At 33.7% G+C, this 27393-nt stretch overlaps 1 protein-coding gene and 1 long non-coding RNA gene across 4 annotated transcripts; one reads left to right on the plus strand and one right to left on the minus strand.

Moving 5' to 3' along the window:
* The first annotated feature begins 562 nt into the window (after positions 1 to 562).
* On the plus strand, positions 563 to 22499 carry LOC114725147 (uncharacterized). Its single transcript, XR_003738404.1, has 3 exons — positions 563 to 704; positions 14740 to 14745; positions 22487 to 22499. It is a non-coding gene; the product is annotated as an uncharacterized LOC114725147 (long non-coding RNA).
* Positions 4407 to 10656, minus strand: LOC114725005 (pentatricopeptide repeat-containing protein At2g30780). 3 transcript variants are annotated; one of them, XR_003738377.1, is made up of 6 exons: positions 10233 to 10656; positions 9583 to 10130; positions 7732 to 9088; positions 6764 to 6838; positions 5071 to 5184; positions 4407 to 4979 (listed from the first exon to the last, which is right to left on the minus strand). XR_003738377.1 is itself a non-coding variant. In XM_028911555.1 (2 exons), the coding sequence occupies exons 1-2, from the start codon at positions 9997 to 9999 to the stop codon at positions 7964 to 7966; spliced, it is 1542 nt and encodes a 513-aa protein (XP_028767388.1). In that variant the 5' UTR covers positions 10000 to 10656; the 3' UTR covers positions 7721 to 7963. The 3 variants fall into 3 exon arrangements, 1 of the variants encoding a protein (XP_028767388.1); XR_003738385.1 differs by having other exon boundaries at positions 5071 to 5176; positions 9583 to 10656; XM_028911555.1 differs by lacking the exons at positions 4407 to 4979; positions 5071 to 5184; positions 6764 to 6838 and having other exon boundaries at positions 7721 to 9088; positions 9583 to 10656.
* Positions 22500 to 27393: the final 4894 nt, after the last annotated feature.

The raw sequence follows: 27393 nt of genomic DNA on the forward strand, positions 1-27393 counted from the left end.
TAAGAGCGAACTTGTTGATATGAATCGTTGAGGGCTTGAGGCCCATTAGAAATTGGAATAATCATTGTTGTTGAACAATTTTAACAAAGGCCTAAGTGGTGTACTTGCATGATGGTAGAGGAATGATAAGAGAATATTCATCCCATAGTTCCTTAAGCTTAGTGAAATATGCTGCAACACTGAGAGTTCCTTGTTGGATGGTGGATATGGCTCTGTGTAAAGAATAGATTTTAGCCCCATCTATTCTCTGAAAACGTTCCTCTAAATCCTTCCAAACGAGATGTGCTATGTTAGAAAACACAATCCCATTAGCTATTGCTTTATCCACTGAATTAATTGTCCATGATAATACCACTGCGTTACATCTATCCCATTGATCACTCAACTTAGGCTCCTTAGTGCGACTATAAGTTCCGTCAATAAAACCTACTTTGTTCTTTCCTCTGAGGGCAAGGCGCATAGCACAGCTCCAAACAACATAATTGTTTGATCTAGTTAAGATTTGAGGGACAAGAGTCACCACTTGGGTGTGAGGAGGGTGAAGATACAATGGATGGTTCACATCTATTACTGATTTCATGGTCAACATTGAGAGGGAAATTGTGCACAAAGAGAATTTGGAGAGAGAGGAGAGAAAATCTTAAAGAAAGGAGACAAATTTTAACCAAGAACCTAGAAAAAGGGATGCAATCTGAAGATTTCTTGTCTCAAGATTGCGATGAATGCTGAGAAATCACTCACTGAAGCATCTATATATAGCGAACATCAGCAAACAAAAAGAAAAGAAAAAGAAAAAGAAAAAGACGAACTGAACACGATCTATTTCTAGCTACTCGTGCACAACCTCAACTTCAAAATCTTATCAAACACACGGCCACTTGATCACCACGCGTTGTTGCATAGGGCGAGTATGCCACTCCTACAATTGGAAAAGAAACCAAGAACGAAAGTCTTTGTAAACGGCATCGTGGCTATGTTTTCTTTCTTAACAGACGAGCTCAATGGAAAGGCACTCTGAGCCTTTCACGAATCCCACGGACTTGGGCTTCCATATTCACGAAACTGGCTGTCTGGTACCATGTAAACCAATAGAAACCTAATCTGGAAAAATAGAAAACCCAGTCAACAAGAATTGACTGGTAGACCCTTCTATATATAGAGTAATTCAAGTTCAATAAAATACAATGGTAAACACATATGGGTCGAGGCCTAATACACTTATAGGCCCAATATGTCTAACAAGTATATTGGTTTCTTCTCTCCCTTTTTTTTTTGGCATTGTTTGGGATTTAATAATCAGCCTTTTCAGTCTTTTACTGTCAAACTTCTACCCCTCTCTTGTGCCAAAAAACAAAAAAAAAAGAAGACAAGAAGAAGAAGAAACCAGTGTAGTATATATAATTAATCCTCTTAGACTAGAGAATTCGATTTAATGGACACATACTTCATTGCAATTAGTGGACGGTAAATTAGGTTTGATGATTCGTATTTGACTATTTTGCATTGGCAAAAAAATATATTTGATTATTCTAAAAATTACTAATAAATATATTTAATTAAAAATTGATCCAAACTGTTTAATATTCAAGTGGGGATGATATTAAAAAGAAACCAAAGCAATAGGCCTTTTAAAAGAGAAATTATAAAAATACACTTTTAAGCAATTAATTTATATAATATTCTTAATTTAAAACATGAGCTTCTATTGTATTAATAGGGATATATCAATGGTGCTGCTCACCCAAACAATTTTTTTTTTTTGGCTAAGTATAAATATCCTGTTATTAAAAGTAATTCTAGTTAGAATACTGTTAGTCACTAATTCCCCATTGGAATGGACTATTAACGGGTCTATTTGAAGCATTGGGAGGTTTTGATCCACCTATATGTGCAACTTGGGTTGCTTTGCAATTTATTTTTCCAATCTTCGACCTTGAGGGCCAAGGTTCTTTTTAACGGAGGAGGTAATATCATGATACAAGGCTTTATTATGGACCAAGAAGAAATATGATCTGGGTAAGGAATGGGTCTAGACATATGCCATAACTAAATTTTTTAAGAGTTAAGGAACAAACATTGGACACATATTGCGTCACAATGGTGAGCCGCCAAAGGGTCAGTATTTGGGGTTGACTTCAAATGTTAGCATTAAGAAAGGATTGGAAATAACTTCAAATAAATAAAAAGAAAGAAGAAAATGACAGTGAGAATTTTATATTGCTAGCAAATATTATTTTTTTCCCTCATTGTTTTAATTGAATTACATTTTCAATTATGTAAGGAACTGTGATTTGGTTTAATCTCAATATAAATTCATAACATATAAAATATTTCATTATAAATTATCATCAAGTGATATGATATGAACCAATGCAGTAAGTTAAAAATAAACCAACCTTTGGATGGATAGAAAATCAAAGAGGGAAGAAAAAAACTAGAGAGGAAAATGAGAACAAAATAAATTTTGTTCCTACATGGATGAGGAGAGAGAACGAAAAGAATAGAGTGGGAGAGAAAATGGGTGTAGAACCTGCCTCATTTTCTCCCTAACTTTACTCTCTACACATGGAGAAAAAATAAGATTAAAAACTCATATTCTTCATATATCCTACCTCATGCCAAGTGAACAATGCATATTTTGCTTTTCATGCAAGTTTTTTAAGAATTTTATTCATGGCTATTTTGTAATTTAACAAAATTATCTCACTATGCAATAGCCAAATTTCAAACCAACAAATAAACTCTTTTTTCTCATTCAATGCAAAGCAGGAAATTCGTAGTAACTAACATATATATATTTCTCCATCTCATTCAACTTTTATAATAAACTTTTATTATTTGATGATAAAAATTTAAATAATGTATATTATTTATTTTTTAATTATATTTAATTTTAAAAAATCATCCACTTTTTATTTTTCTATTAAAAATAACATTTTTACTAAACTTTAATTTTTAATTTTTAAATATAAAATTTGATAATATATTTTTATTAATTAATTTTATTTTAAATTATTTGATTATATTAACGTGAATATAACTTTTTTATTGCCATATTTAATTTAATTTTAAACATAATATATTTTGACAAAGAGATAAAGGTATTTTAGCAACTCTCATATTTGCTTTTTTTCTTTTCTCCGTATTTTTTTCTCCTTAATTCATACAAACAAGATGAATAATAATATTTTCTTTCTAGTTCTCTCTCCTTTTCATTTTCTCTCATCCTTTCCATCCAAAGCAATATGCTTTAACCTAATCTTTCAAAGTTTATCAAAAAGTTTAGGCTCAAATTCATATCATGGTTAAAATAAATAAGTCATGTTTATTAAAAGAATGGGCTATTGGCCTATCACTTTTGATAATTTTTATTATTTATTGAACGTATAATATAATTTAAATTAATTCTATTTAATTTCTTTTTTTTTTTTTTTGTTGAGCCTAAGGTGCCAGTCCAGTAACTAATCCTCTCAGGCTTCTTAAAGGAGCTTTAATGCTCGCAATGAGACCCAATAATCAACTCCCTAGAACAATGAGACCCAGGAATTAAACTCCTGACTAACCCCTTAGCACGTGAACATAAATAAAATTTACAGCACTGTATCGTTTGCATGCTACGAACAGCGGGGCTTATTCTCTACTTTCCATGCAGTGACGAGATGACCTATCCATTTTTGCTTAACCACTAAATGTTCAATCTATTACCCAAGTATGGCAAAGTATCAAGTTTCCTTTGTCATATTTGCGTAATATGTTGAAGATGAATATATTACAATATCAAAATTTAGAGGTTTTGTCGCTTCACACAAAACCAACATACAAGTTATTCAAATTGATGATATTATTATTAAAAAAAAAAAAAAAAACCCAACCCTCGTCAATTCATGCTTCTGAAATATGACTGATCATAATTCTTAACATTCACAAGTTTCACATAACAGAACAACTTATGCATGACAACATTAAAACAATCAGTATTCTCACAAATTAATGCAAGACTATGAAGCTAACTAGATGCAATTTACAACGGAATCCATTTTTCTCGGACACATTTATTTTATCTTAACTCTTACAATCTTACCTCGGGTGCCCGCGTTGGAGGGCAACGAAGCATTATTACTCTGATGAAGCCCAGTGCAATATACTACCTCCGATCCTTAATATAAAACCGTATTTGACTTTTATTTTGGTTCTAAATATAAGATCCCCATTCACTCTGTCTCTCATACTTATATATATATTTTTCAAAGTAACCCTTCTAACAATGATAATTTAAGTCAATACACTTGATTAGTAAAAATATTTTAAGAAAAACAACACCTATTTAAGACAAATAACTAACTCAACTTACTTTCTTAAACTCCTCAAATTAGTTAACTGGCTCTTATAATTAGGACCGGAAGTAGTAATAAAAATGAAAGAATATAATAATAAGAGAACCCATTCAAAATAAGTTGTTACTTTTTCTGAGACGGTTACTCTGACGTCCAGTGCAATATTTCAAGCACCGACTACAAACAAAAATAGTGTCTTCTGAAGTTGGGGCAGCACCCTTAGTCCATAAATTGGTTATTTGACCCCTGAACTTCATACCAAGTATTGGCGTCTGCCTGTCATGGTATTATCGAGTTCATGCGGAACTTCCTAAATAACAGTATCAAACAGTACCCATGGCCAGAATTATAAATTGACATTATATTTTTCGTTTGGCAACATGAAGATGATGGTAAAGCTAGGTTCAGCCGTTCAGATGCCACATAAAACTATTACCTAATGTCAGAAGTCAAGCAAGCTTTCAACGTTAAAATAAGTCTGCATATTCACTGATGAGAACAATGCGGGACAAGTCGATACTGATGACACGCATCAGCAAATGAACCATAGTGATGCTGTCGCTAAAGGTGGAGTTCTGCAACTTTCTACTTCAGCCTGGCCACATCAGCCTCAGTGAGGGCAACCGCCTCCAGCTCAGCCCTTGTCTTTAAATAATTAGATTTTTTAAAATCATGGCCGCCACAAAATAGATTTTTTTTTAAAGAACTGCAAAAATCTACTAAAATCAGGAAGAACCTGAGAATCCATGCCACGCGAACGGGAAAATTGTCCTGAAGACATGCTCAAACCAACTTCCAATGCGGCTCTAGGATCCCCCTCAGCTTGCAACTGCTCTTGCAATCTTAAAACCTATAAGGTTCAAAATCAATTAAATATCAAATATAAACAAAAGCAAGCAGCAACCAAGCAGTAGCAGACATGCATAAAAACTCTTAAAAAGGGAAAATCTTTAAGAAATTTGACACCATCGGGGAGGAAAAAGACAACAATTGCAACTAGGGAGGAAATCAGTATGTACTAAAAGGGGATGAAAAGCATATATCTGATTCCATATAAAATAATAATGCATTTCATTGGGGGGGGGGGGGACTATATAAAAGACAAAGCTGTATCAAAGAGCAAATAATATTCAGGTGGGATTCCAATTTATTAGAAGTGTGCAGTCCACTCTAGCAATTGTGTATACACAACTAAACGCATGGTGAGGAAGCAGCAAGTCACAATTTTAAGACATAAGTTCATGGCCACTACGTCTAGTATACTCACGAGTGACATTTCCAATCACTAGAATTATCAATCCTTTCAAGCATCCTTCCATCAATGCCCAACCAGTCACATCATGGTAATAACGAGCCATTAGTTCTTCTTTCAATAGAATGAGATATTGGATTTTGTAATCGGAAAGTACCAAATAAGGTCAAAGAAAAGTTTTACAGTACTACTATAAGACCGGCAATGTTATATGACAGCGAGAGTTGGGCTTTAAAGGGATAACATGAACATAAAGTGACAGTTGCTGAGATGAGAATGTTGAAATGGATGTGTGGTCATATAAAAAAAAGACAAAATTCGTAATGAACATATAAGAGGAAAAGTTGGAGTGACTGCTGTTGATGAGAAAATGGTAGAAAACCAATTGAGATGGTTTGATCATATGCAAAGAAGGCCTTAGGACGTGCCGGTAAGAAGAGTTGAGCAAACAATATAGAGTCCTCCAAAAAGGAGTAGAGGAAGGCCGAAGACAACGCTTAATGAAATCATTGAGAGAGATCTCTCAATTAACAATCTATCTAACGATTTGGCGTTAGATAGGGCTCAACAACATCATGCGATCCATGTAGCTGACTCCACCTAGTAGGATAAGGCTTTGTTGTTGTTGTAATTAACTAATAGCTTTGAATCTTAACACCATTGGTGGCATCATAAATCAGAACCTACAGAACACATGCATACAAAATTCCAGTATGCAAACCAATTGTTTTAAGCATATTAGTAAAGTGACATTAGGATTGTCAAACACATCAGCCAAACAATTACTACATTCTGGAAGCAAATGGCAAGGCAAAGGAAAAAAACAGTGACTAAAATCAAATTATCACAAAAGGTAAAGTCAAAATTGCCAGGGATAGGAAAATAAGGAGAAAGATTATCTGAGCAAATTGCAGAGCCTGGAGTGTTTAAAATGACCCATCCACAGCAAAACAAAAAGATCTATCTAAGAATCACTCTAAAATACCTATAGTGCTTCCACAAAGCATTAATTACCATTTTTCACCAAGAACAAGAACTAAAATCATAATATGATATAGAACACTTTTTTTCCCACTAGCTAGATTATGTAGATTATGAGGGAGTTCGGAAAACTCAAAAAGCACCTGAAAAAAGTATTTTCACGTAAAGGGAGACAAAACTCTTCTCACATACTTACCTTGAGCACCGTAGAGTCACTTCCAAAAAGCTAACCCAAACATGCCGTGTATGAGAAGTGAGGAACCCATCATCTCTAAGTGTAAAGCATGAGGGGTGAGAGATAGAGATGAATGGAGGGCCCGTAGGCAGATCAACACATTAGTATTAGTTTTTGAAACAAAACATTAATAAAGTTGGATAGAATGTACATAATCAAATAATGTTGCCAATAAATAAATTCACTAAGTCTGATAGAATGAGTAGCATACACAATATCTTTTAATTGTTACAGTAGTCAATGAGACAGATGCCAGGCTTCACCAAAAGTATTTAGGCAGAAATGACAAAATGCATTAAGCAGAAGTACTACCAAAAAACAGTAACTCATATTATTCCTTCTTCAGAATGTTGACTGCTTAGAACTGATATTAGTGCTGCTAGCCTTATTGGCTTACTTTCTAGGGGCTGGCCCACCCCATGAGGCAATGCAATAACATGTGTAGAGACCAAGTGCAAAGTGGAGTCAGACATCTATCATACAAAATACGATTCCTACAACACAGTTTACTTAGTTAGAGTGCAAGCAACCAAGTCAGAGCAACTCAGGAATTGATCTTCTCTGCAATAATTAATGTCAGCCCAGCATCCAGACTGCCGCCTGGAAAAGGGGGGGTACGGAAGAGCAGTGACACACACACATTCAGTTTAAAAATTAGCTTGTTAAATGAAAAAAAATATATTCTGAAGAGATAGAAGTACAACTAGATGGAAGATAGGATATCCTCTAAGGCAGAAAACAAAGCAGTCCAATCTTCCATAGCAATTTGCCCTAAAGTCTTTACTAAGGCAAAAAAAGGCAGGTATTTTGAGGATGAGTTATTTCCACCACAGTGGCACAAGAAATGCAGCTCCTTAATAAAAGCTTGACATCCTTCGAGAAAAGAAGCATACATATAAGCTTGACATCCTTTGAGAAAAGAAGCATACATATAAATTATTTGAGAACCCCATGTTGTTAGAGATGGTTGTCCATCACAAACAACAGGAATTTTTCCCAAGCGTTGGCATGAAAATCCCTTGAATGTATTCCCATCACGAAACAAGCTACATAGGGCTGCGTAGGCCAACATTTTAGATGCATTCAGCAGACCAATGAGAAGATATTCGTTGCACAGTTAACTCATCTATGAATAGCAAAGAATGCCCCAAATAATGTAATTTACGATGATACTGCACACATTGGAAAATCAAATCCACGCTTGCACATTAGTCCCAATATTTTCATCACCTTGGATCTCTGATCACAGCTTACATAAGCATTATACAAAATCCATAATGTTTTCTTTGTCGAACTCATGTTGACACTTTCCATCTCATTCAGGACACTTTCCATTTCCTCAAAGCGTTGTTGTGATCCATACATCACCATCTTACAATGGTATAAGGAGCGGCAAATTCTCCAATCAGAATGTTCAGCACGCCTCACAAAATTTTCTAACTTGTCAACTAAGTTTTTCCTAAAATAAGTTGCAATGATGCATCGCATTATACCACTTGTTTTTACTGAGACTTTGTGCTGAAATGCCTCATTAATTGAGTTCTCCATTTCCTCTAAGGAGTTCTCCTGTGCATAAAGCCTAATTAACAACACATTTAGCCAAGGCCTATACTCGTTTTCTGGAATCAAGTTCAGTAATTCCTGTATCTTCTTCACTCTATCAGGCTCAGAACTTTTACAATATGCACATATCATACACCTGATCAAAGGAATTTCATTCTCATTTACATAATCCCTCACTAACTGATATGTCTCTTCCATATTCTTCAAATTACCTGAATAAGCATACCCACGTAGCATCAGCAGGTATGTGTCAGTGTCAGGTATAAAAGGGCTTGAATTCAGCATTCGAAAAGTTTGTTCCATTTTATCCCACTTCCAGGCTGTAACATACCCAGCAATCAAGTAATTATAAGTGCTTATATTCGGGGAGAGACCTGAATTATGTATCTCCTCAAATATTGCTTCCATACGATCTATTAGTACCAAGCGACCGTAAACAGAAATAAGGATATTGAAGGTTATAATGTTAGGGTGACAAGTTCCATCCTTCTTCATCTGCACAAACAATGCCTTGCATTTTGCAGGAAGCCCATTGAACATATAAGCAGCCATCAGTGAATTATAAATAGCTGTTGTTTTTATTTGCTTGGTTGTGGCATCATTAAATAGGTCAACTGCAAGATCAATATTTTTAGATCTACCAGCAACTTTGATAGCCTTAGAGTACTCTGCAGGAGCCATGGGAGCGCCAGCAAGAGAACTTTTTCTTCTCCAGTTTAAAACCTGAATGTTAAAAGAGATAAACAGAGGAAAAAGTCAGAAGAATTTTATACTTTTATTTGCAATAGGTTTAAAACACACTATTATACCATAGTCGTCAATTATCACTTATTACCAACTTGAAATGTCCTGATATACTTCAACACTTTACATTATCTCGCCAAATATCCGAGCCCATTTAACAGGTCTAAATGATATTAGTGGGCAGAACAGAAAACATGTAACAAGAAATAAAGAAAGCCCCACATTATGGTCAAATAGCCCTAATACTTTAACAATCAAAACTTATAGTTTCTCGAGTGTCCAAGCATACCAAGAGTATTCATTCATGAACATGCAAGTAAAAATACGTATTCCTTATGCAAATGCCCTACAATACTCCATGTATGTGTCCAAACTTTCAAGAGATATAGATGAAGTAAATTGTAAGACACACAATAATTCTACCCATCAAATTGGAGATGAAATCAGATCAATTAGCATCTATTCAAATGTACCATTAGAGACAAGTGAGGCCATGATTCCAATAGATCCAAAAGATCAACAAGGGCCGTCCCATCAGGACAACTCCAAAACCAAAAGTGAGAATTCTCCTCCAAAATATTAAGAACAGCATGAGGGTCATCGGCTACCCGAACCAATTCGCATCCCAAGTTCGCAACTGCCCTTTTAAAATCTTCTCGGCCTATCCAATTGAAGTAATAGGGGTTGCGGGAGAATAAGCCAACCATCCCTCGGAGCACGGAATGTTCGGAGGATCGAGTGTGGGCATTGACTTGGGGGGTGCATGCGTAATTCGCAGAGCTTAGGAGGAAGAAAGGAAAGGGGTCACGGGGTTTTGGCTTTGGTGACGTTTTGTGGAAGCAGAACAACTCTGCTTGTGCTGCATCAGAGAGTTTCCACGCCCGCTTCATTTTCCAGGGAGGGCGGTGCCTGGGAGATACGACGGTCGCCGCAAATAGCGAAGGAGGGGCTTCTCAGATTTGGATTCAGATGGAGCTTCCGCCGAAGGGAGACGACTGTTAAACTAGCGCCTTTGCTGCGGCTGAGACCAGGCTCAACAGAAGAGTGGAATGACGTAAGTGGGACGAACATTAATCAAAACTTGCCGTGAAATAACTCCACGATCAACAAAAATCCTGCTTACCATTTGTTGTTTGACGGTCTTCCCCAAGAGTAAATCAAATTCTCCTTCCCTTGATGAAATCAATCAAAATCATTATTCGAGATAAAACAATAACACCAAGCGACCCAGTGCAACCAGCTCCCCCTTTCACCCTGCAAACGACTTCTGATGGGCAGAGGTATCTCAAGACCCTAGTACTCTCGATGGAACTCAGGTTAGGCAGCAAATTAAACAGAACCAGAGGGAGCGATGCCAAAGTGGAGCGATCGAGAGGTGCCTATTTAAATGTACGTCTGGACGCAGCTGCAAAGCAAGTCTCTCACCAGAGGGAGCGACGCCAATGAAGAAGAAACGGTGGGAGCGAAGCGAAGGACAGAACCAGATGGAGCGGCGGTGGGCGATCGATGCAAGGCAACGGACTGACGGACTGAGGATGGAGTTGCTTGGGGCTAGGCTTAAGGGGTGTTTGGAAAACAACTCTTTTTCTACGTGCTTTACCGGCCAAAAACCCATCCGCTATACGGAAGAAAGCCCGGTTTATAAATTCCTCATAAATTAATAACAACACTGGATCTATTATCTTATAAAGTTTTTTATTTTTTATTTTTTGCCATCGATCTTATAAATTTTATACCATTCCATTTTCATGATCAATAATTGATTGATATATTAATTACGTATCAATTTTAGAAATATTATGAAATTATGAAAATATTTTAATAAAATTTCCTATGATATTTCACAACTGACAGCAACATGATAATTATGACCATAAAATTAATTAAATAAATAAAGTGTTATATCACCATCTTAAAATTATATTCTTTTTTTATAAGAATCTTAAAATTATATTCTGTACACATGTAACTATAAAAATTATGGTGGGTTAAGATTTATCAAGCAAACTGAAGTATTTTTCAAATATTTAATGGTTCATCCGACACTCTAAATTTTTTTTTTTTTTAAGTGTATTTGGCACCCTAAAGTATTTTATGATAGCACTTTGAAGTATGTTTTCATGTGCATTGAGCATCCAATTTTAGGTTTACAATTAGGGTATTTAAGATGTTGGACGCATATAAAAAAATACTTTAAGATGCTGAAATAAACCATATAACACTTTAGAGTGATGTGTTAGTCCAAAATACATCTAAGAGTGGGGTGAATTAGGTGTTTATAAATCAAATAAAAACTTAACACTTAGTTAAGTAGATATTAAATTAATTAAACCAGGAGTACTGGAGTTGAATAAAGAGTTCAAGTCAGAGGAGGATATCACCTATATAAGTGACAAGAAGCAATCCATACAATAAGATTTATGCTAGTTCAACCCAATTTGCAGTGGCCTATGTCCAATCTCCAAGTTTTATGAGTATGTAAAAACCTTCACAGTCCCCTGAAGCTTCACATGTACTTGAGGACTTTACAAAACCCTCGAATTTCTCAGACATTTAAGAACTTTTATAATTAAGGATTTAACTAGGTACCAAATAACCACTCCCTATTACTTCCATCCATGCAATGTTACAATATACTGATGAGTACAATGAACAATGCGAGAGCATATATAAAATGAAGCTCAAAGATGATCGCTATACTGCTGTAGCATTTCAGCATGTGCACTAGAGAGTTCTTAATTCCTTTGTTTGAAGTCTCTTCCTTTCATAGATGATGATTGGCAATGACTATTAGACCTCAAACTCTGCCGTTGAGAGATTTCATCTTCTCTTTGCTTTCTGTTAGTGTAGGATATTCTCAAGAGTGGGTGAATTATTTTATAATATATTATCAATATGAGACTCTACTTAATGAATTCATGGCATTTTGTTCATGACATGAAGCTATAATATTGTCTTTTTACCATTTTGTCACATTATTCTTATATTTAATATTTATCTATTTTAAAGTATAACTGCTTTACTTTTATGATTAATGAGAATTATTAATTTTGATATCAATTGATTGATATCTTAAAAGCAAAATATTGAGATGGTTAGCACATTGATTTTTATGTTGTGACTAAGTGACAAGAAATTACATATTACTTTTAATTCGTTTACTTTGTAAAAGGTTACTTAGTGATCTTAATTAACAGCATGAGTTTGCAAAAGGACTCTTGACAAATTGATGGTTATAAATGGTATTTTTACCATGTCCTTAAGACTAATAACTAAAGAAAAATTTATCTAGGTCTTGAAGACTAAGTATTTATGATAGAACCCACTGTTAAAGAATTATTGATACAAGTTGGTTAATTTTGCCTATACGTGATGATTTGTAATCGTCATGTAAAGACGTGTCATTTATTCTCTAAATGATGAAGACATGGTAGCTTGAAACCATCATGTATTGAGTAAATAACTAACAGATTTTATACCATAACCTCCACACATATGAAATACTACCTCCATTCCTAAATAAAAGAATTAGTTTGTAATGTAAATTGCATTAAACAATACAAACTAGCTCTTATATTTAGGACTACGGGTCATAATATGTGATAGCTCTATAATTGAGGACTGTTATTGTTGCCTCTTAATATCTAGCTTTTTTCCACTAGAACCATCATGTATTTGTGCATTTTTTTTAATTACAAGGTGCTTCTTTTTAGCAGGCCCTGCATTAATTAGTTAGGTATAACCAATTAATTGACTAAAACAGTAGAAACTTGTATATGTACACAATATAATATTTACAATTATGTTCCTAACATATATATATATATATATCAATACACATTTGTAAGAGAGTCTAATTTGTGTTTTGTGTGGATGTGTGATAAGAAAGTCATAAGCCAATTAATCATGAACTTCAACCCAACAAAAACCTTAGAGCTAGCATATGCAAATGAGTTAACATAGTGCACAATTAATAAAAAAGATGCACAAATGAGAACTCATTAGATTATTAAGTGTTTCACTCAACTCGTAAATAGGAAAATTTTCGCTCAAGGCCATCTAAACTAAGCCCTGCTAATTTTAACCTCTCTATCACTATTTGGCACTTAAACTCTTAAATCAAGGGGACTTTTCAAGGTTGTAATGTTGGGAAATGTCTCATGGAATGAAAAGAATGCAACAAGCATTATGTATGCACAATTGAGATCAAATAATGTATACAATTTGAACTTAAGCTCAAAGCATATCACTATTTACAAGATTCTTTCAAGAATGCATTCTCTTGTATTTCTTTTCTTTGACTTTTCTTTTTTTCTTTTTTCCTTTATTTTCAATTATAAAAACTTTTCTTTTCTGTACATGGCATTCAACTTTTGTACATAGAATCAAGATCTTTCCATATGAATAGATGCTTTAAGAAATAATAATGATTCTTGCACAATAGCTTGGTAGAAAGAAAATGAACTTAAGGGAATATAGGCCCGATCAAGTTCACAATGGATAAAATATTTAGGCTTGTGTTTGGAAAAAGGGGGTGATGAAATGAATGTTCCGATCATTTTCATTAATCTAAGTGCACTTAAGTGACTAAGAAGTAGGACTCAGACAAGTTCTTGAGAAACCTAGAGTAGGTGGTTAACATCATTTGGAAAATGAATCGTTATGCTTAGGAAATCCTTCTAAGTAAGTTAAGTCTCTAATACACATTACTCGGAGATGAAAAGGACACCAGATTAACCAAAATGCTTGAACTAACCTAATCTTAATTCTAACTCTCAGAAAACAATCAATGTCTCTACTAATACTCTTCCAATAGCAGCTGATAATAAACATCAGCTTAAGGTTGGCTTCACACTCAGATCACTGTTCCTAAGGATGTTGTTGGCTCAAGTATGAAAAAGCAGTGTCATTTGGGGCTTCATGTTGGCTAATGGGTGTATGCATGGGTGTAATCCCATCCTCAAACCCAATATAAATTAGACTCCGCATCCATTTTCTCTAATCATCAATGTCTCTATTAATTCTCAAACCCATTCCCCCCTTCCCCAAAGCATCCTTCTTTCAACCACTATTAAACATGGATCCTTCCTTGAATAAAAGTGGGTTGATGGATGCCTCCTATAACATCCCAAATTTTGACTCATAGATACAAGTAATAGCACAAGAAAAGGATGATTATTAAGTCCAATGCAACAAAAGTCCCAGAGATCCCTCGGAAGGAAAAAGAGATTTTTCAAGGGCAAATGTGTAAAACAATAGTGTTCAAGGACTAAAGAATGACGAACTGGAAACAACTAAGGGCCAGAGGTTATGCCAGAAACTTGCTAGAGATGGTTCTAAAGGTTAGGCCTAAGGAGGGACCAAATTGTAAAGAAAAGATTTCTAGGCCAAGTAGGGACCTAATTGTAAATAATAAAAGTTCTGGTCGGCCAATGCTCAGAGTTAGCAAAAAGGGCCCAAATGACTTAGAAAAATTCTAGAAAAATGGGAATAGGATCCCAGAGCCGATATAAGGCTAGAAATGATGGAAATGCCCTGAAGTCATTCCAGGGTTTCGAGCAATTTGAGATAGTAACTTAAATTGAATTATTTAAGCTACGAGACGGCCTCAAATAATCAGGAAAAACTAGGAGACAGTAGTTGAGGAATTTACACAGATTGTAAAATTAATTCCGTCCCTAGAAACTGACAAGGTTAGCTTTAATTAAATTTAAAGCCTATTTATACCCTATCCGGGAAAAGTCAAAGTAGCTGTCTAGAGTTTGACTTTTGACGCAAGAAAAATTAGAGGAATTTCCCATGATGAAAGGAAAAAAATGAAACCCAAAGACATATCAACAGAATTACGAGCCGATAGAAAGAATTCGGAGAAGGTAATCCCGATTAAGTATTATTTAATAATACTTATGGGAAAAGGAGAAAGAAAATATCTAAAGACCATCATGATAGAGCTGAGTTAGCATGTTGAGTCACCAAATGTAATCATGACACTTACGAGTCATCATGCTGAGTCAGCAGAAGATATTTATGGACAGCATAAAAATCAGAATACAGTACGGGAATATTTTAGACAGTCCTTTGTCTACCCGTTGTAGTGAAATCTCTACTGCGTGACTCAATAAGATTAAGTAGCCTGTCAATAGAGCTAATTATTTTTATCTATGCTCCTCTAAGATGGCACCATATATGTATTTAATTAAGATGAGAAAATGGTGCTAGAACATATCCTAGTGGTACCGGGTAAGTCAGGACTCAAAAAAGTACCCGATAAATGCATAATAGCAAAATAGGTAGAGGAATGCCTAAGGGCTATATTTTGGACGAATTTTATATTAATTTCCTCCATATTTTAATGCCAAAATGATGAAGGAATATGGAAGAGACAAGTGTACAGTTAGATGGGAAAAGAAGGTATTACATGTACTGTTGGATGCAAGACACGTGTACAGTTGGATGCAAGACACGTGTACAGTTGGATGCAAGACAACGGTCCAGATCAAGCCACGTATTTTTAAGATCAACGGTCGATATTTAGTCTTATTTTCTATAAATACCCCTTCCCTCCCTCTCATTTCGTCCAAGCACCTTGAAACCTTGGGAAAGCTCTTGCAAAATGATTTCTAGAGAGAGAAAGAAGAGGGAGAAAGAAAGGCCAAATGATTCTAAGCCAGATCAAGCTCTAAAACAAGGTATGTGTGCCGTTTTTGATGTAGTTTCCACTTCCCTTGTTATTCTTGATCCTGGTTGATGGTTTGATTGGATTTTTGATGATTGAAATCCTATGGGGAGGTGCTGCACAAAATTTATTGGAATAGGAGAAGATGGAATAGATGTTAGAAACATGTTTAAAGGCTTTGAAACAATAGGAATCAAGTGGTTCTGTATTGATTTTGTAAGAAATCCAACTTTCCTGTAGTTTATGATTCTGTTCGGCCTTGACTGGTCTGAATGGTTAGAATTGTATTTTGATTTTTTCAAACTTGAAAATGGATTCTATATGCAAAATTATGTGGGAATTGCATGTGGAAATAATTTTAGGAAAGTTGGACTTTTAACTCAAGAGTTAGAGTTCAAGTATGTTCAAGAAAGGATTAAGTAGAGATAAGTTGATGACTTGATTCTAATAATTATTTTGCATTATGTATTGATGTGTTTAGGACCTTGAAACATCCAAGAGGATGTTTAATGGTGTTGACTGAAAATTCATAGGGTTGGAAAGACAAGAGAATCAAAGGAAAAGCAAGAGGAAAGCTATGTTACAAAGTAGTAAACTTACCTATATTGTGTGCTTGATATGTATGCTTGCATGATGTGGTTGTGTTGCCATGATGTGACTAAGCTATGATGAAATGCTTGCAAAGTTATGTTTGCAAGTTTATGTTATATTTTGCCTTGGCAATATGTTATGAAAGTATGAAATGCTTTAGCTTACTTTCCATGGCATCCATATGTTAATGTTATGATAAAATTTTAAATCCATGGGTTTGTATTTTGACATGCTCGAACCATAATGCTTACGAATGCACACTATGAGGGGTTAAAGGTAGGATGTTTCACCTCCCATCCTTAAACAGCTATTAAACATGGCTCCCTTGCAGGTTTATGTTGCGTTTGTCAATATAAGTGGTAAGTTGCTTGATGCCATAGGGATGTTTCTTTCCTCCTCTTTACTATTAGCAATTGTTTAACCTCCACTTGATATATATGTTCTTCGTCTTAATGACTTATTGCGTTTATGTTTATGTTGTCCAGAAGATTAGAGTTTATGCTGGTTGATAGTGGAATGCAAGGAAGGATGTATTAATGCATATTGTCATGACCATATGAGGACATGTGGAGTCCTATGGTCAAAATACCCAAATATAACAGCTTCATGGTCTCACCAAAGAAGCATAACTTTTAGATGAGGTGATATATTCAGTACCGTAGATGTAAAGAAAAACATTATGTCTTCCTTGTTATGGTCCTATTTCTTAAGAGGCAGTAGGTGTTTGTTTTGATATTTTCTTATTCTTCGTTATACACCTTCCTGAGGAGCTTGCTGATGGTTTTATTAGTGCTTTTTTTGTTAATGTTTGTTTGTTACTTTGATTTAATTTTTAATTAAGCACTTTCTTTTAACTTTTGGTACTTACTCCTTATTGGCTTTTCTATATCCCATAATTCAGATTGACTTTACCTAAATGAGCCTATAGAATTCTATGGATCAAAATGAGACAATAAACTTGCTGGACCAAATTTAAGGCCCACAAATGATTGGCTTTATTTGGATATACAAATAGGTAGATTAGCCATGAACCCAAACTTTGTGAATTTATAATTGATTATTCATTATGGATTATTTTATTATGCGATTATTTGATTTGATTAAAGTGCTTAATTCAATAATGATAATGATAGGTTTATATTTGGTGGCTAATGATGATGATTTATTGACAATCTATGTTTATAAATGTATCATAACTGACAAATATGGATGACATAAACATAAATAGGCCCAAATGAAGAATTAGTAATTCAATCAACTCAAAGATATTGGGCTTCACATGGAGACGTTAATAATTATGAGCTAATGGGTCACACTTTAGGCAGAAAGATTGAAATTGAGGAAGAAAGGAATAAAGACTAAAACCCTAACAAAGACATCTAAACTGACGACAAATATCAGAATGAAAGAACTAAGAGGAGTATCATCCATGATATAAGATGGCTTTTGATCAAGAAATGCATTTTTTTAATACATTTGGGTGAGGCTTCAAAATAATTAACATCCACATTTAGAGAAGCTTCGGTTGTGGATGACTACAGGTTCTGCAATTGAATCCCTAATCACACCTCTAAGAAGAGCTTATTTATCTCATCGACAAGCAAGTTTGTTACTTGCTTCACGGGATATAGCATCTCTGAGTCATACTATTCATGTCACACCTCCTTTATTACCTCATTATACATTAATTGGAACTATTATAATACATTTCCCAAAGCTCTTGAGTGAGAAGTTTCAAGCCCAAAATTTTTCATTTTCGATTTGTCCCTACACTATTCACTGGATTTTAGGTCAACTTTGGAAATTCATAACTAATTTTAGCAAAATCAAAATGAGGTGGTTCTAATTTTTCCTTGAAGCTTGCTAAGAGTTCTTTAGAAAAAAAATATTCATTAGACTCAATTCCATCCAGAGTAGCACTAGAAAATTCAACAAAGTGCACTGTTCATATGGTCAATTTTCAAATTTCTAGTATTTTAGCTCAACTTTGGAAGAGTATAACTCTTAGCCAATAACTCCACATTTAATGGTTTATCACTTGATTTAAATGTAAAAATGACAACTATGTGTTTGCAAAATTTCAAGTCCAAATTCCACCATTTGCTTATTATTTTATGTGGCAAAAAAATATCTTTTTTTAGGGCATTTTTATCCCCTAAATCATATTTTCTTCAATTTTCCTTCCTCCTTTTCAATTGTCATTCATTCTACCACATCATACCATGATTATAAACCACCGTACAACATTATGCTTTACATAATGTTGAAGTATTCCATATCGATAATTCATTACAAACTTATAACAAAGTTTAACAAAATACAACATAATTTAATACATTGTCACAAAATCTTCATGGCCTCTCTAGCTCATGCCAATTCTTTGCCTTTATCCATACTTGGTCCACTCCCTATTGATACATAATTTAACATAGGGGTTGAGATTTCACAGAAATCTCAATAGCAATGAACTATAATCATCATGTTAATCAAGCAATGCATAAGGTGATATGTCATAGACCTTCAAAACACCTTCAAATCACATAAAATCATATTTTTCATCAAATCAAGAGAGGAATCAACACTTTCATATTAACATGTTGTCACGCATTTAGCCAAAGCATATCAAATGTCATAAAGTCAACAATTTCCACAAGATAAATCCATTAAACCAAAACAATCCACATAGCACATCAAGCAAGCTAGACAAACAATCAAATTATAAGTTCAATGCTACCTTTCAAGCTTAATAGGTTGTGACCTCCTTGAAGTAATTATCCTCCTTTTGTATCCGCTTTCCAAAACCTATTGATTCATGCATAAATACAAGCTATATTAGCAACTAAACAATTCAACCACAACACTTTATCTTTAACATAACACTTCCCCCTTTTTCTTTGATTTTTAACAACATAGTTCCTACTTTAAAATTAATTATCTTTTGGCTCAATCCTATATAATTTTTCATAAGGAATCCAAATATCTAATTAGATCTTTAAAAATCAAACTCCTTCCTTCTCAAATCATAGTCGCCGAATAGGGGCTATATGACTTTTAAAAATTTCATTTTTGATTCCAATGATTTTACACACTTTCTCTCAATATATCCCTACACAAAAACACATTTTAAACCCATTGGAATCATCAAATCAATACAAAACAAATGAGGCCTTGCAGCTAGCCTCTGTATTGCCTTAGAAGGATTACCGTACTTTAACACTTTTTGCTTAAACCACTCTGCAAATGACTATTATGCTTATTAGCTAGTTGCATATTGTTCTTTGTTGGATTCAAGTTTTTCAGCATATTCTTATGAGCATCCAAGTAAGGCAAAACTTCATCTGTATTGTTTGAAATATATAGATGTGCCTGTATTACAACTTCACAAGACATAGACCACAGTATGACACCTCGTGTTCCCTTGCTTCTCCCTTGATCATGTCGAGATTGAGGAAGTCCAACTGCCTTTACCCTATCAAGATATGCATTACAAAACTCAATTGCCTTCTCAGCTACATGTCTCTCAACAATTGATGCCTCAAGCCGATGAGGATTCTTAGAGTAACTTTTTAGGATTTTTATGTATCTCTTAAATGGGTACATCCACCTTAAACAGACAGGGCAGTAAAGTCTTATCTCTCGCACAAGGTGAGTTATCAAGTAGACCCTAATGTCAAAAAATAATGGAGGAAAGTGCATTTCTATTTGGGAGAAGATCACACAACCTTCATTTTCTAATTCTTCTAACTGAGCAGGATCAATGACTTTGCTACAAATAGCATTAAAAAACATACAAAGTCTTGTAATAGTGCTTCTCACATCATTTTTCATAATGTCTCGAATAGTAACTGGAAGTAATTGTTACATCAACACATGACAGAGACTTCATCCTCGTTATCTTCAAATCTTGCATTAAAACAAGTTTTCTCAAATTAGAAGAATAACCTTGTGGCACCTTAATGCTATTCAAGAAACCACAAAAACTTGTTTTCTCTTCCTTTGTATAATGTGTGAGCAGCTAGATGTAAAGAAGTCCTCTTACCCTCTCTTTCTTGTGGGTGGAGGAGTTTTCTTATTCCAATTTCAACTAATTCCCATCTTGCATTGATTCCATCCTTTATTTTTCCACTTATATGTAAAAGTGTACTAGCAAGGCCCTCACACATATTTTTCTCCACATGCATCACATCTAGACTATGCCTCATATTAAGACTTTACCAGTATAGAAGATCGAAAAAGATAGATCTTTTTCTTCCCCATATATTCCTCTCACCAGCAATCTTCTTCTTCTTTTTATTGAAGACCACATTTACTCCCTTCACCCATTGATAAATTTCTTCTCTACTTAATGGTATTGGAGCTATTTGATATTCTTGTGAGCCGTTAAATGCCTTCTTCAACCTACAGTAAGGGTGGTGCTGACTAAGAAACCTTTTGTGACCAAGGTAGATCGTCTTCCTTCTATGTTTAAGTTGTATGTAGTGAGTGCCTTCTTCATATATCAGACATGCTTTATGTCCTTTAACACTATATCCTAACAAATTTTCATATGCCGAAAAGTCATTATCGTGGTGAAAATCATAGCATGTAAATTGAAGGTTTCTTGTTTATATGCATCAAACACATCAACACCTTCCTCCCATAATTTCTTCAGGTCCTCAATCATAGGTGCCAAATACACATCAATGTCATTTCTTGGTTGTTTTGGCCCTGATATCATCAAAGATAACATTATATACTTTCTTTTCATATATAACCAAGGAGGCAAGTTGTAAATTACGAGGAGCACTGACTAAGCACTGTGTGTGCTACTAAGATTACCATATGATTAATTCTGTCCGTATAAAGCCCTAGCTGAAGGTTTCTTGGTTCACTATCGAATTGAGGAAATTTTTGATCTATTGCTTTCTATTGAGGAGAATCTGCTAGGTGACGAAGTTTTCCATCATATATTTTCTCATCAAAATGTCATCTCAAGTTCTTTGCTTCTGTAGCATTAGCAAATAAACGCTTAAATTGTGGTATTATTGGAAGATACCACAGAACCTTCAAAGGAGGACCTTTGGTTATGTCATTGTTATTAGTGGCAGTCTTACCTAAGAGGGCGTGAATTGGGTGAGTTATAAAAAATTTAACTAGATTGGAACAATAAAATTAATAAACATAGAGAGCTTTTAGTAAGAAAGATTTCACCACAGATCAAAGACACCAGATTTATACTGGTTTGGTCTCAACCACTTGACCTACGTCTAGTCCTCAGATCACCTCTGAGATTTCCACTATGATCATAGATTAATCAGGCTCTTGGCGCCTCAGTACTTCAATTGATTTTTTCAATCACTCCCCCTTACTACCTGTAAGGTTACAATCCCTCTCAAGAATCCACACTTTTGAGTTACTCTAAAAAAGTGAGTAAAGAAGGTGTATCAGTCTCTCTCACAAAGTAAATGAATATGAAACACTAAAGCTCGGTTAAAAAAACTAAGTATTGAATGCAACAGTAAATATTTCAGCAGAGGGGCTTGCGTATTCAATTCCTCATTCAATGCTTCTTCGTGCCTTTTATAGTTAGAGAAGTTTAATAGCCATTAGACCGAAGAGCTTCTACCTGTTAGGAGTTCGGTTGTGTGTTTTCCCAGTTGCAACTGTATTCACCATTAATGCTTCTGACATGGTAGGTTGCAGGCTACTAAATAATCATTGAGCTTACTTCGTATTCTGTAACAATACTTGAAACTAATAAGTTTTTCTTTTAGAATGAAACTCATGAAGATAACTAATCAAGTGATAATAATATTCATGTGGTAGTTGGAAATGGAATCAATCAATCACCAGGTACTTTAAACATAAAGTTATGTTTAAAGTGAAAGAATTTGAAACTGATAACTGGTTGATTGATCATGTTATCGATTAAATAAAGTGAAAGAATTTGAAACTGATAACTATATTTATCAATCAAGTTATGGATTAACTAATGATCTATCAAGTGATTGGTAAATGAAGAGAGTGACTTCAGAAAGATTATGCAGAGAAAAGGCTCAAGTTCACCTATGATTTTGAGTCCCTTAAAATAGAGAATTAAGATAAACAGGCAGGGTAAGAAAAGCTTGAAGAGAAATATTCAGAAGTTTTTAAATCTCACCGTAGCTTCTTGTTATTGAAAGAACTGAATCATTGATCAAATAAGTGATCGAAAAATGTTTGATCGATCAGGTTATCGATAAAGCTAAGTTGAACAGAAGTTGATTTTCAAAGAATATTGATCGAATACTTTATCGATAAATGGATGATAGAGGATTTGATCAATAAAAAGGTTTAACAAAGATTTTCACAAAGGGCACAAAATATATGATGATCGAGTAAGTGATCGATTAAGGATTGATTGATCAAGTGATCGATAAAAATATAGTCAAGAGACTTAGTTCTGAAATGCCAGGAAAATGTTTGATTGATCACATTATGTGAAAACAGAATATTCAGAAGATTGGATGATCGATCATTTCATTAATAAATCAATGATCGATCAAGTAATCGAAGAAAAACTCAAAATAATTTAATCTAGTGCAAAGGTGATTATCGATCATTTGATCAATAAACCATTGATCGATCAAGTGATTAATAAAGAACTTGTCAATATACTTAAACACTAAGAAAATATCAATAAATAGGTAAGTTATTATGCAATGACAGAACAAGTTATCGATAAAGTAATCGATAAGTGGTAATTAAAACATAATACAGCGTGAGTAGGAAGCTTTATCATTTATCTGTCTCCTCATCGATAACTTATTTATCGATCATGTGATCGATAAACACTTACCAAAATTATGTCTATTTATTTATCAGTTGTTCGATCATTAGATTATCGATCAATTGATTGATAATTTTCTGCAGACTTCTATACAAAACAGTGTTAACAATGATCAATCAATTGATCAATTAACACATACAATTGAATTATCTGTCATGTTATCGATTAACATTTCTGCTAAGTTACTTGTTTACACAGGAATTTTATCTGTCATGTGATCAATAAACCCTTGATCAATCAGGTGATCGATCAACTTACTAAAACATAGATTACTTGATTTGTTATCATCAAAACCTTAAGTTTAACAATTATAATCACCATCGCCTTTCTTAATTTTGTATCTTAAAGTCCTACATTTAGGGCACTTATTTAACCCTTCATACTCATTTCTGAACAATATACAGTCATTAGGGCATGCATGTATCTTCTCATATTCCAAACCTATCAGAGACAAAATTTTCTTTGCCTCATATACTCGTTTTGGAAGTAAATTCCCTTTTGGAAGAATATCACTCAACAATTCAAGCAATTTTGTGAAACTAGCATCGGTCCAACCATTTCTTGCCTTTAAATTTATTAGTTTTGACACGGTTGTCAACCTTGTGTAATCATTTTTACACCCTGGGTACAAAGGCATCTCTACAACTACACAAGGTTTCACATATGGGAGAGAACTGTGTAAAGGACTTAGACCTTATGTCACAAAACATATTTGAAATTCTATCACCAAAGTCATCATTCACAACCTTCTCCTTTTCAGACAGTATAGTCTTTCTAATTTCTCCATGCCATATTCAATTTGTATATCTCAAATTTATCCCATCACAGATAAGATGCTCTCTTATCTCAGGAATACTCTGCCAACTATTGTTTAAGTATTTGACATAAGGATAATAATACAATCCATCTCTTTTACTAGGAGTGTTTCTCTGAGCAAACTCAAGAAACCTTTCAACTACATCCTCATATTTTTTTGCTAATGCTCTTAGCTTTCATCTAACTACGATCTATTGTTCTACAAAGTCAATGAGCATAGTTGTACTATCAAGCTTAATTCTAACTCCTTAGTTCAAATATTCAAATAAATAAAATAATTAAGTATTAGTCAATAAATTAAAATGAACTAACACTTAATTACAAATTAAAGAGAATGTCTTTTTTTATTTTATAGAAATTTAATAGAATTTCCCCTTAAATATAACAAATCCCAAATTATTTAAAAAAGGATAAATCAATCAATCAACGAAACCAACAATATAATAAACAAAGACAAGATAAATTTGAAGAAATATAACAAACAAAACAAATGTAACAATTCAACCTCAAACCAATTCAATGAATAAAGATTCTTAAAGCTAAAACTTCTAAATCCAAAATAGGAACACAGATGATATCCATTTGCTATGAAATTTTAAACAACACTTTATCATCAATCAAAGTTCATAATGGAAAAAACAATTGACAAAACACTGAACAGATTATTTATTAGTAAATTCTCAAGTTTATTACAAAAATATAACAAAATTTTGAAATAAAATATCAAAAAATTATATAAAAAATAAAAAATTTAAAGCTAATCAAATTTGAACATTTAAACATATTTCTAATACTGTATAGAAAGGAATTGAGGTTTTCTAATTCCAAATACCACCAACCAACACCCCAAGCACATAAAAAACTCAAAATAAACAATGCAAAACATCCAAAATGTAAAACCAATCAACCCAATTGAAATACAATAGATTTCTATTATCAAAATATCCAAAAAACCAAGAAAAAAATGAAAAGAATGAAAGAAAAGGAAACTCACTCAATGGAGATGATTCAAAGGTGATAAGATGTGATAGTGGCGGCGGAAGACGGTGGCAAACAACCACAAGTGAAATAGAGGACTTTTAATAGCAGGAAACAAGGGGGATTGGTTAGTATTATAGTTCAGTGGTGGTGGGACAGGGGGGATCACGGCGTATTAATGTGATACTGTGAAAATGTGAAAAACAGAACACATGATAGGGTTAAGTTTAAATCTTTCCATGGCAATTATTAAGAAAGCTACTGTAGAAAGTACTTTTAACGGCGATTATTTATTTAACCACCATTAAAATTACTTTCCACAATAGTTTTCTCAATAACCGTTGTGGAAAGTTAATGGTCACAACACTTATTTATAAAAATGCCACCGCTTTTTTTTTTTCATGATGTTTTTCAATTTAACTGTCATTCTTTTTCGTTGTTATATGTCTTTTTTGTAGTAGTGTAGTATTGAAGTTATGATTTAAATTGTACTATTATCACAAAATATTAAGTTATTAATATAAAATTTAAAAATAATTTTTTTTTAGGTGAGGTGGGTTTATCATACGATGATAAGTGAATGCGAATAGAATATATTATAGTCAATGTTTTCAACTTTGGCCACGCAAACAAGCTCAATTGATTCTAAACAATAGATAATGAATGTACAAGAAAACACTAAATTTGCAACTCTTTCAATGCTACTAGGGTTTTTTTTTTAAATCCCAATAACAAGGCTGTTAAGGAGTTCATTGAATGGTATTTACAAGTATACATGATGGTTATGATTTTCATTATATCATTTTATAATTATATATAATATAGATATATATTATATCGCTTCATATAATTCATTATGTGAATATAGAATACTATCTGGAGTGATTATGTTAATAGATGATTATGTGATTTATCTCTACATACCAATATATGATGTGTTGTATGATATGGATATAGTGCCAAAGAGATGTCTTCACCAATGATGTCATCAATTAGCCAACCCAGACCAAGTCAAAGTTCTCAACCCTCTGCTTTAAGCATGATAAAAAAGAATAAGAAAGCTCTGATATTTGAGATCCCACAGTAGAAAATTGTAAACCCATTGTTTATTCTACATTAATTATTCTTATTAGTTAAGTGGTTCCTTATTGAATACATGACATTTGTTATTGCAAGAGGAGCATTTCATAATTAATTGCACACTTATGAAATTAGAGACTGGGCATAAATAGGTCTATGATGGGTGCTCTAAATGTGCAACAAAACCCCAAGGATAAAAATGAGGCTCTTTATTACGGAACTTGTGAAAAAGCCCCTAGTGCTATGGTACCTAAGTATTACATATGTTAATCCAAATTGTGTTCTTTTTTCCACATCCACATTACCATGCACTAGACTCATTATTCCATTTTAATTTGTAGGCTGAAAGTTAATTATATTGTCTTTGATAATACTGGGAAAGTTTTAATTAACTTTTAGGATAAGCTAGCTGTGTAACTGTTTGGCAAGACTGCATAATCTACTATTTGTTTTAGTTAATTGATATCAACAATATTGTGTAATGTGTACATATAGGGTGATCACTTTAGATTCCTTGTAGAGGTGGACAATTTGCTTGGCAAAAAGCTCATCCTCAAGTTGAAACTGAATGAGTATAATAAAAAGTTTCCTTTCTAGCATTAATGTGCTGCAATTACTTATTATGAGGATTTGATGGACCCATTTGTAGAAGCTGCTAAAGAGGTATTTTAATATGGCCTCTCATTTAGAGTATGATAATATATGCAAAATGATTAACATTTCTCTTTTACAGGGGAATGAAGTGCATTAAAATGCATGTCATGGATGAGGTGCAGTCCTATCTCACTATGTATATGAAGATATGTAGATTATTTACTCAAAAAACTGTAAGTATTTAAAATCAGTGATTCCAATTATTTACTATGATTATTACCCTTTTCCAATACCTCTCTCAAATTGAGACCAATAGAGTAGATATTAACACATCTACAAAAATAGCCAACATTTTACCTGGGCTTGACCCATCACTTGAATAGAATGTGACACACCTTACTTATATAATATCTTAGAATCCATTTAGAATCCTTTTTTATCACATTGGATGGTCTTGAGCTTAAAATCTCCTTTAGGACGTTACTTTTCCGAAATTACTGTTCACTGTGCAAATTTCATATTACAGGTCCAACTTTGAAAAATCATAACTAATTCTACAAAGATCATATAGAGGTGTTCTAAAATTCTACGAAAAGATATTTTAATGCTCTTTAAGGGAAAAATACCCAATTGCACTTATTCTTGCCCAATTCATACAGTTTATTGGATAACAATTACTGTTTATTTGGTAAAATCTGGACTTTCCAGATTCTGTGCCTAAACTTTGGAAATTCATATCTC

The sequence above is a fragment of the Neltuma alba genome, unplaced genomic scaffold, assembly GCF_004799145.2.
Source record: "Neltuma alba isolate B1F8T4 unplaced genomic scaffold, ASM479914v2 tig00000353_pilon, whole genome shotgun sequence".
In the NCBI taxonomy this organism is placed as follows: Eukaryota; Viridiplantae; Streptophyta; class Magnoliopsida; order Fabales; family Fabaceae; genus Neltuma; species Neltuma alba.

Excerpts from the sequence above, each read along its gene's own strand:
- LOC114725005 (XM_028911555.1), bottom strand. The coding sequence starts at position 9,999 with ATGAAGCGGGCGTGGAAACTCTCTGATGCAGCACAAGCAGAGTTGTTC. Across the intron at positions 9,089-9,582 it reads GGCCTCACTTGTCTCTAATG|GTTTTAAACTGGAGAAGAAA; the intron begins GTACATTTGAAT and ends TTTAACATTCAG.